The sequence below is a fragment of the Corticium candelabrum genome, chromosome 6 (genome assembly GCF_963422355.1).
Source record: "Corticium candelabrum chromosome 6, ooCorCand1.1, whole genome shotgun sequence".
NCBI classification, from domain to species: Eukaryota; Metazoa; Porifera; class Homoscleromorpha; order Homosclerophorida; family Plakinidae; genus Corticium; species Corticium candelabrum.
The window spans coordinates 2,973,689-2,984,151 of NC_085090.1; the positions used below are offsets into that span (position 1 = coordinate 2,973,689).

At 41.4% G+C, this 10,463-nt stretch overlaps 2 protein-coding genes across 3 annotated transcripts; one reads left to right on the plus strand and one right to left on the minus strand.

The window, feature by feature from the left end:
* Nucleotides 1-4,015: 4,015 nt before the first annotated feature.
* Nucleotides 4,016-4,690, plus strand: LOC134180751 (uncharacterized). Its single transcript, XM_062647936.1, has one exon. The coding sequence runs from the start codon at nt 4,016-4,018 to the stop codon at nt 4,688-4,690; it is 675 nt and encodes a 224-aa protein (XP_062503920.1).
* A 1,500-nt stretch (nt 4,691-6,190) lies between these two features.
* LOC134181226 (GTPase KRas-like) lies at nt 6,191-10,463 on the minus strand. Of its 2 annotated transcripts, none has more exons than XM_062648463.1 (5): nt 10,398-10,463; nt 7,004-7,043; nt 6,821-6,939; nt 6,723-6,764; nt 6,191-6,409 (listed from the first exon to the last, which is right to left on the minus strand). In XM_062648463.1, the coding sequence occupies exons 1-5, from the start codon at nt 10,449-10,451 to the stop codon at nt 6,347-6,349; spliced, it is 318 nt and encodes a 105-aa protein (XP_062504447.1). In that variant the 5' UTR covers nt 10,452-10,463; the 3' UTR covers nt 6,191-6,346. The 2 variants fall into 2 exon arrangements, with proteins under 2 accessions (XP_062504447.1, XP_062504448.1); XM_062648464.1 differs by having other exon boundaries at nt 10,352-10,435.

Consider the following 10,463-nt stretch of genomic DNA (forward strand, 5'->3'; position numbering starts at 1 on the left):
ACTGTTGGCTCCAACTTGTTTTTCATACTGTGGCTGATTCTAAATAGGAACTCTACAGATATAGTTGACTAGATGCAGTCAGTAGAAGGTTATGTACAATACATATGTATGAAACCAAATTACCCATCCTGGTTGTACAATCCCAGATAAACTACATATTCACCTTGCACTCCATCATTGGAATCATTTGCCCGAATACCAAACCTCACCTTTCTATACTGTAGTGCAGATGTCCCAAGAGCATTAAGTTAAAATCAAATCCAGAGTTTAACGAGAGCCAGTTTTGCCTGCATTTTGTTGGCTAGAAGTGACCTAAACTGCTAAAATTAAAACAAGAGCTCAGAGCACATAGCAGGCCGTACAAACCCAGGCGTGTACCTATGGGGGTTCAAGGGATGAGAATGAACTGACCCACTCTGGAGGTCTGCTCTTACCTCTGTATACGACCAACCATGCATGCAATATTTGCACCTTGCAAACATAGAGGCTGTAACTGCTAAAGTGAACGCTGGCCTGCATGGGTCTCATGCACTTTCCAGATGCATGTCAGGGCCGGTGGAACAGCTACGGCGCTAGGACCATAACCGTAGCAATTTTTTGAAAATTTTTTAAAAACTAGAAATTTCATTGGCAGCCTGTCCTTGTCCGGGACTCATGAAAAACATTGTTTTCTACGCGGTCAATTCTGTTTGCTATACAGTGTTAGATAATAGTAAAATTGATTCTGGTGAATAGTGATAATTCCTGCTACTAATGCAGTTAGCGAAAGATCATGAAATGTACGTGTCAAGTCCTACTGGCCATCAATTATGACACAAGAGATCTAGAGGCTCAATCATGTGATGGTTTTCCACGTGCACAAGGAGAAACTGAAACACTACACTAGTGAATGACTGAGGCTATTTGGCAAGTAAAAATTCTATGATCTTACAAGCTGAGGTGTTGTGAGCGTGCAGTGCTACACAGTAGTTGCATACAACGACCATGCTTGCTTAACACGAGCGCTATGCCGGACCACTTTGAATTTTTACTTCTGCGGTCCTTAGATGTAGCTACATATCGATGTAAGCAGATGTAGACTCTGACACTCCTTGACACGTAACATGCAGTGTATATCAGTATTACATTTATAGTTACTATGCATATTTACCAATGTCTTCCTGTTGATAGGAAGTCCATTAGAGCACTAGAAGAACAGACACTTGAAGTGCGCCATGTATGCCCCTGAAAGTGGTCAGGTTGGCCTTGTTTTGGCCAATTTTTCATCTTTCAATAACTGTACACTTCCGCCAATCAACGATTGCCCGAATCTACTGGTCAAAGATATAGGTGATTAAATAACTAATATATTTATAGTTCAAAGAAAAGCAGATTGTAGCATTTTGATTCAATTGCTATTTCCGCTGCCCTGGGTCCGTGAAGTGCAAGGTCCAATAACATCAGACACCCCTGTGTCTTCGTGGTCTGAATTGAGTATACTGACACATCTCCAGACAGTAGCTTGGCCAAGAAATGTTTGCAGAAGCAAAAGAAAGAGGCCGCCTAATGAGTTTTCAAGAAAACTATAAAAATCACAGTTACACATCTAGCCTCCTATGCCACCGTATGCCCAAGCCTCGTTCTAAAAACTTGCTTTTTCTTGCCTTCTGGAGTCCGAAAGTGTGTGAACACAACACCATCCCATCCATTGCTACATACATGACGTGCAGCAGACTACAATCTAACTGGAGCTCCATTTAAAAGTAGTGTGGCAGGTGATGACAAAGATCATGCACACGTTTCACACTGAAAAATTAGAAGACAAGGCTGTGATGTGTCAATCGGTTGCCAAGAATCACAGTTGTGCATGCAAGCATCCAGGCTCGCATACCAACATGTGGCCAAACCTCATCCAAAACTCACTCTTTCTTGCCTCGACAGTCTTTGTCAACACCAATAAGGTTTTTATAGAACTTTCATTTTTCATTTCCAATTGTTGATAACGATTAGTATTCGTTCTGATGCCAAAATCTTCAGATATGGCAATTTTCGTGTGGACAATGACGGAGCCAAATACTCTGCCCCTTTATGCATGCTCACGGGCTGTATGTCTTAGAGCATGTTCACACAGACATCTGGACTAACTATCATTAAGCTAATTATGATTAGGCCAACATTAGCGCAAGCGCGTTCACACCGCTAACTATGATTAGTAGTAAATCATGTGGGCACGTGAGTGTAATTAGCTTCGACAGTTTTCATTGTCATATCCGGTAAGAATTCGCCTGAATTGTCCATTGCTTTAGGTTTTTAAAAAAGAATCATTTAGTTTGCTTTCTCCGGCAGCTCCTTCAGGGACGGCAGGAAGTTGTCACGTCTAGAGGCACGTACCTAGTATACATCTGCATGCGTTTCTGTTTAAGTCGCCATGTTGCTGCGTTTGTACATTTAAACATACAACACCACATCAGAAACACCGGTGGCATGCTCTTCTTGTATACTACCTCACGTCCCAAAGTCACGTGCAACCACAACGCCACTAATATGGTTGTAATACTACTCTTAATGGTGCTAGAATGGCGTTACACTAATCATGATTAGGACTGGTGTGAACGAGTGGTGTTAGTGCACTAACGCCAAACTACTCATGATTAGGCCCGATGTGACCATGCTCTTACAGTTTAGTTAGGATGTACATGTATACCTGGAAGATGTACTTTTAGTAGGAGACCAGTTTGCTAGACTTGAACTCCTAGGGAGACAGAAGTTACTTCTAAGGCCAGGTGTGGGTGGCAAAGCCACTCCATTCGAACGTAAACCAAATGTTCTGATACGTTTTCGTTCTCTGAATTTCTTTCTAGACAGTCTAACAAACATAGTTTAGAAAAGAATTTCGTAGATAACAATTATGAAAATCAATGTGGTTGTGGTCACCAGCAATACAAGATTATCCATGAAAACAAACCAGAAATATCAATTGCAAATGTTGGAAAGTTTATCTTATGAGTAAACTTAGATACAGTTGGATGTCAGTTATCCGAATACTTTGTGACCCGACTCTGATTCACAACTCTGATTCAGATAACTGATGTTAACTCTCCTGGCACACTAACCGGCGTCCCCAAAGCTCCGAGGCTACCCATGCGAACTCATCTAAACCAAATACATCATGTGCCATATTTCTTCAAATAGTCAGTCTTTTATTGAAGTAGGTTTAAGAAAGCGGTTTAGGTTTAAAATATAACTAGTTTAGTGCAGGTGAAACACGTCAGTTTTTAAACCAGTTTACCTTAAACTACTTGTTAAACCGGTTTAGGCACTAGTGGCAACGCAAACCATTTCTTCAAGATATGCATTGATCAAACAAGTGTTCAGAAAACATTCAAGTTAGGCTTCCAAACAAGTTCACAGCATCTCTATGGTGCACATACTCTGGGAATACACAGTTCAGAATAGAGGATATATCTCAATGTGCTGAATGACATGAGAAAGTGGAAAAGAAACAACTTACAATGACAATTTGGACTTCAGATAGACAAATGGGGTCTGCTGAGATGTCATGGACAGTACTCAAACACAAGTCTCTCCTAACACAAAATATCCTAAAACAATTCCTCGTCCGTAATATTATACACATTTAGTAATCAAGGACGTTCATGAACGGATACTTCACAGTGGAGTTCTCATATATATTAGGACAAGTCAGACAAGAGTACTGAATTCCCCAAGGTAAATGAGAAACAAAAAGAGTATTGTCACGATGTACAATATGTCAACGATATGAGGGTCCACAATACGCTTTGCCTCCGATGCCTTCCTTGCCACAAGATTAAGTGTCCAAGCCTGAAACTTTTCAGAGTATTGGATTGGATTATCTAGGACCTATTTTGGTAAAGGAAGGACGTGAACGTGTAAATTCTGGATTGTCTATTTACTTGTCTTGCAATTCGAACAATTCATCTCGAACGGATTAGAAATCTAACAGCAAGCCAATTTCTTTGTTGTTTCAAGGATTTGTTGCCAGGCGAGGTAAGCCATGTCTGACAATGCCTCTCAGCTTAAACTAACAGCAAAGGTTTTGGATCGTCAGTGGCAACAAGTGATTGCCATTGATGAAGTACTTACTTGTAGCTATTACTCACCAGAAAGTATCACCTGGAAATGTACTACAGCAGCGGCTCCTTGGCAAGGTGGATTCTTTGAACAATTACTTGGATTAGTGAAACGAGCACTTAGAAAGTCGATAGGGAGAAAACTACTTGATTGGGATGAATTGGCAAATCTTCTTGCAGAAATCAAAGCTATTATAAACACAAGACCTCTCACATACGTGTTTGAAGACTTTGAATATGGATTTCCATTAACTACTGCTCACTTCTTATCTCATCACGCATATCTCGGGGTAACTGGACCTACTATTAAAGATATGAATGATGAGGAATACCAGCCTAATAGCAACACTTCCTATGCATTGGAAAGAAAATGGAGACAAGACCAGAAACGACTTGACACCTTTTGGGATCAGTGGCATAAAGAGTATTCGCTCAGTTTAAGGGAAACATTGCCATTGAGACACAAAGGGGTAAAGTCTGCAATTGACTCGGTGCCTCAAGAAGGTCAGGTAGTTGTTATTAAAGAACAGGACACTCCACGGGGTACTTGGATCATGGGAAGAATTGAAGAGACTATTGTGGGAGAAGATCGATGGTAACGATCATTCTGCTAAAGTACACCTTCCATCTCATAAGATCTTCTTTTGACCTATCAACCTTCTATATCCATTGGAACTATCTGTGGAACACGACCATACTACCAAAGACCAGCCCGGAGTGTCATGACTTTTGTGCCACAAGCCAAGAACTGTTATGGTAGCAGAAGTCATAAACGGATCTATTAAATATATCTTGCACGTGCACTACAGATTAACAGTTTTGACAAGGACAAGTGATTTGCATGCAGGTGCACACCACGTGCACAACAGGTATTTAAAACTATTGTGTTAGTAGTTAGCAGTTTCGTCATCAGATTCCATTCAGGTCTACCTATCTGTATTTTTGAGACTGTTGGACACTTAGCTGTTGAGTCATCAGTTCTGTTTTCTTTCAAAACTTAATAGATTCTCCTTTTGTTTGTGTTATTTGCAGACAACTTTAGTGGCAGTGTGAGACCAGGTTAGTTAGCCTAACCTACTATGGCTGATTTCGTTAACTTGAGTTAGCTAACCTTATCCAACTATGGTTTAACAGTGCCAGTGTGAAAGTGCTCATAACAGAAACAAAGAAATTCATTAGCAATTGCAAGTGGCACAGGTAAAGACTGTTGGCAAACAAAATAGTTAGATAAACAAGTCAGAACACTAAACCATAACAGAGTAGGACTTTCTATTTTGTTCAAGAAAAGTAACTGCTCTTTTTCACTTTCACCTCTTGTTCCTTACAAGTGGCTCTAATCGAACTGTGCATGACAGAGACACCACCATATAATACAGAGCAATCAATCGCACACAATCAATTAACGTAAATACAGACAGCACATCACTTAGCTGTACACACGTCATGGTTACACATAAAGTACAACGTGAATTTGCAACCACAAGCAAGTGGTAAACACAACACCTACCCAATAGCGCGCTACCATATCTCTTATCTAGATTAGATTACTCAACGTGTATGATCGCTCACTAGCACCAATGGTCTGGCTTCTACCATTATTAGTCCCAGCAGTCTATTCGGCATCGAACGACAGCGGCAACGTCAGACAATCGTGCACACTTTGTTGTCTTTAAACGGGTTGTCGTTTGGCGAAACGCCGGCCAGCAGCGGGTCCTCTCCGTGCTTCTCTTGACAATACTGAAGCAGACTAAATACATGGAAGACAAGACGTTATTTCCGGTTATGTCACGTGGTTATGCAGGTGGGAGCGACGAGAGGAGGTTGAGAAATCTCACTTTCTCGATGATTCCGAAACGTTGACGCGCTCCAGTGCTGCTTCCGAGCGCAACTGTTCGACAGTTTTCTGCGCAGCAACTAACACGGCCGACATAACGCGTTACTGTAAGTTGACAGAACCACCGGTATGGTATTATCAGACAGAAACGGATGCAGACTGACACCCAACCTCGGACTAAATGCCCCGGATATTACGCTATCCCGTATGTCGGAAACTTCCCGAGTTGTTTACCGAGTGTCTCACGTTTCCATGCCAACAGAGCTAATTGAAACACACGATAGTATTTGTATGAATAATGAAAGATAGCAATCAGCTTTCCAGGCAATCGAGTTCCACATTCTGTATCACTACAGATTACCTACAATATACTACTCTGCAAATCACTCCACTAACAGATGGGTTGACAAGTGCGTGCAAGTCACAGCATGGTACAATGTCTCTTCTGCTTCTTCGGCTTGCTCTGTGGCCCTTTCATCTCCTTCTGTAATACAAGTCAGACTTGAGTGTAATTCCTGCCCCCCTCCATGTTTATACTACAGCTGAAGTAGACTGACACGTTCAACAAATCGGGAAATAGACAAACACATAGACAGACAACCAAAAGGAAACTTGTAAACAAGACAAGGACAGACATACAAACTAACAAACAGACAGGCAAACGAGCACATAGACAAACAAAGGCACCGTGACTGACACACCTACAAGGATACACTCATACTCACACAAACATTCGGTCTTCTGCAAAAAAACAAGCTACATATATATACATATACTATGACACCGTCTGCACTTACATAACGCCTAATTTCTCTCACGAGTGAATAAAAGGCATCGTCCTACAACAAACTCTCATCGAATACAAATACGGAAAATGCCACCCACTCTTACTCACCACGCCCATTCTTGTCTTAGCGGATGTCTCGACGTATGGAATGCCGTAGCCCTTGGCAACTTGTCCAGCATGTTTTGAGTCAACTTCTCTCTTTGGGAGGTCACATTTGTTTCCGACCACTAAAGTCGACAAAAACAGTTAATGACATATAGATGAGATGACGAGACAAAGAGTGAGTCGTACATATCATAGGGACGTCTTCTTCGTCTTTCACACGTTTGATCTGTAATAACATGATGGCACTTGTTAGACTTCAGAGAGTATGTCGGATTGTTAATCTAGCTGCATGACTGTCTTGTGAAATCGTCTGTACCGGTTGTATCTATTATGGTTCTTAACAATATTTGTCTGTCAGTCAGTCAGTCCGTCTGTCTCGTTAAATATTTATGCTACAGCAATAGTTATAGGAATGTACAAAGCCATGGCTACACTATTCACTTTGCATTTGCTAACGCACAGACAGAGACTCATGCATGCATGCAAGCATGGTGTGATACGCACACAACGCGTGCACACACACACACAAACACAGTGTGCGAAATAGTCTTTGACTGACCACCGAACATCATGTCCTGTCAATTTAAAATTTGCAGGACATTAGAAATGTCTGGTCGGACATTCCAATCCTGGCAAATACTACTTATCACTTACAATTCATTATATATATATATATATATATATATATATATATATATATATATATATATATATATATATATATTACAATATATTTTCTCTATTCTATAGTTTCCCAACCCCAACCCCAACACAACTATCTTAAATTAACCCAAAAATATCTTCCCTACTCTCAAATGCTAGTCTCTCAAAAACCATCTTAGAATTATAAAGCCAAGTTTGACGAACAACTGTTGACAAAGGTGTGAGGTGGCTTGACTAACAGTTAGGTGGTTATGCAGTGCTGATCTCTGTGCAACTGATTTCAAAACGTCAAGGTTGTGAGAAGACCAAAAACCGAAAGTTTCAACCACAAGGGTTATAGACATTCTTGCCGGGTCCAACAGACGCCTGCTTGGGAGTAAAGACCTTGCAAAACCTCCTCGAAGTGTGTAGCAATGACACATTCAAGCAAACGTGTACACACACTGATCCCACCACATCTTTCTCCAACATCTGCGTCCACCACGCTGGATATACAAGCACAAGGAACAAAGTGGTCTGGGTGGAGGCATATGTTTGCCCATTCAGATCTAGCTGATGGTTAATGTAGTGGATCAATTCATGACAATTATCATGGGTTGCCACAGTAATTCGAAGTCTGTACACGTGTCCATGTATTAGCGTTGCCAAACCAAATCTCTTGGAATACACTGCACGAACAGGTTGATAAAGGACACTTGCCACCGTAGCTAGATCAAGGATGCCTGACCAAGTGCCAGGTTTCATGGCTCTAGATGACACTTTGATGTTGCATGCCTTTGATAAAAGAGTCATATATGCATGCAACTAGTACAACCCACCTGACAAATTACTAAACAAAGTCTGACTAAAAAGTGGCCATTGTTTGAGATAGCAATGAGAAGAGAGAGACAGACTTTCATCGCTTCCTCGACTCTGCCCTGCATGCTAGTCTAGTGCAGCCAGCCCCTCTCCCTTTTGACTTCCGTTGGCGTGTCCTACCCAGTGAGTTTTGGAACGTCATCTTTGTCCGCATATGCGCCATACCTCTAGACATAGAAACTGCAATCGTTCCAAGAACATAAACTACGCTACGCTAGTGGCAGTTTTTTAGTTCAAGGACTTCCTGCTATCCTATCAACCTAATCATCTTCAGGTTCTTATAGCCCCTACAGAAAACATTACACGCAAGTATCTCTGAGTTTCCTATCCTGCCGCGTTCACGGTGTCCGGCCCGTGGCTGTCTGCTACATTTTTGTTGCACACCTTGGAGCCCCAGCGTGTGTACTTGAGCGCCCACATCCGGGATTTGACAAAATTCACGTTCAGCTATACAGTGGCTGTTTGCGCTTGTTTCGTGCGAGAACTGTGGAAACTATGTTTGTTGACATGACACTGGGATGTGTGAGGATGCGGGTTGCTCATACGGAATTCCACACCTGCCGCTAAGCCACCACAAAATGTCCGGCAAAATCATGAATGGCCAGACTAATGCTTCGTTTGGTCGGTAAATGTCCAATGTCCGGCCATTGTTTCGCACACTGCACACACACACACACACACACACACACACACACACACACACACACACACACACACACACACACACACACACACACACACCTATGGGGGTTGGTGGTACCAACTAACTGACCCACTTCAATTGGAGGTCCGCTCGTACCTCTGCATATAATCAATCTGCATGCAATAAGTGCACCAGATGTCGAAGCTGTAACCGAAGTGCTAGCCTTAGTCCCACGTTCCAAATGTATAACCAGATTGATGTAAGTAGATATAAACTCTCAAGACTTCTTGACATGTAATGTGCAGTTATATCCGTATTACGTATCGTACTGTTGCAAATAAAAACCCAACCTCAAATACAAGTCAAAATTCGAAGACCTTGTGCTACAAGCCGGTCATGTTTAGAAGCTGATCGTTTGTTCATGACACATGCACAGCATGCATACGTGTGTCATCACGAGCACATGTGCACAGGTGTCGTCATGTGTACAGTGTCCAATAACATCGACAATGATGCTCTGGAAACTGGCATCTCATGGTAGCCGATACCATAACGAGTTTGAATGGCACTTAAGCCCATATAAGCCTGTCTTGAATATACTATAAATCCAGAAATTTTTGTTCTCATGAAATTTTAGTTACGCACTAGTATCTTCGTACGATCCACTGTATCTGGTTGTACAATAAAATAACATGAATACAAAAATTTACAGATAGACGCACTTGAATTCAGCTATAGTACAGTACCTATGTCCTGTATGAAAATAACACGTGTACAAGCCACTTCATAGGCACAAGAGTCCTAAAATTTGAGTACAAAAATTTCTGGATTTACGGTAACATTAGGCAAAATTCCAACTTGACTTGGACAAAAAATAAGAACGGCTTGTATTTGCAACAATATGGTATACATTTATACAATGCATATTTACCTATGTTTTCCAATAGACCTGGTAATAAATAAATAGATTAATTAGAATAGAGCATGTTGAAAAAACTGACTGAGAGGTCCACTAGAGCACTGAAAAACCAACAAATTAAATTTGTCACGTAAGCCGTTGCAGACACACACACACACACACACACACACACACACACACACACACACACACACACACACACACACACACAAACACATTCTTGACTCAAACACATTCACTTCCAAGCCATTCTCGTCTGACTAAGAAATGGTCAATGCCAGAAGTGACAGTCGATTCGATCCATTATGAATAGAACAACCGATTCAATGTTGACTATCACTCTATATGTCATTCGTGAAAGCCAAAGAGACTCGCAATCACTGTACTTTACAAGATCCACAAGTGTCACAACTATGCACTACCAAGTTTTACTATCAACTCATAAACATACTTCACATTCTATCCTATACAAATTGCTAGCCCTCTTCACAACCAACCAATTGATCACTTTCAGACACATCCTTCATGGGTGTCACACAGATCGACCCCATTGCCTTCGGAAT

What these genes read in the sequence shown, in the direction of transcription:
- LOC134180751 (XM_062647936.1), top strand. Translation starts at nt 4,016, where the DNA reads ATGTCTGACAATGCCTCTCAGCTTAAACTAACAGCAAAGGTTTTGGAT.
- LOC134181226 (XM_062648464.1), bottom strand. Translation starts at nt 10,420, where the DNA reads ATGTGTCTGAAAGTGATCAATTGGTTGGTTGTGAAGAGGGCTAGCAAT. An exon ending in TGTATAGGATAGAATGTGAA is followed by an intron (nt 7,044 to 10,351) that starts GTATGTTTATGA and finishes ATGTTATTACAG; the next exon opens with ATCAAACGTGTGAAAGACGA. An exon ending in TGAGAGAAATTAGGCGTTAT is followed by an intron (nt 6,410 to 6,722) that starts GTAAGTGCAGAC and finishes CTTGTATTACAG; the next exon opens with AAGGAGATGAAAGGGCCACA.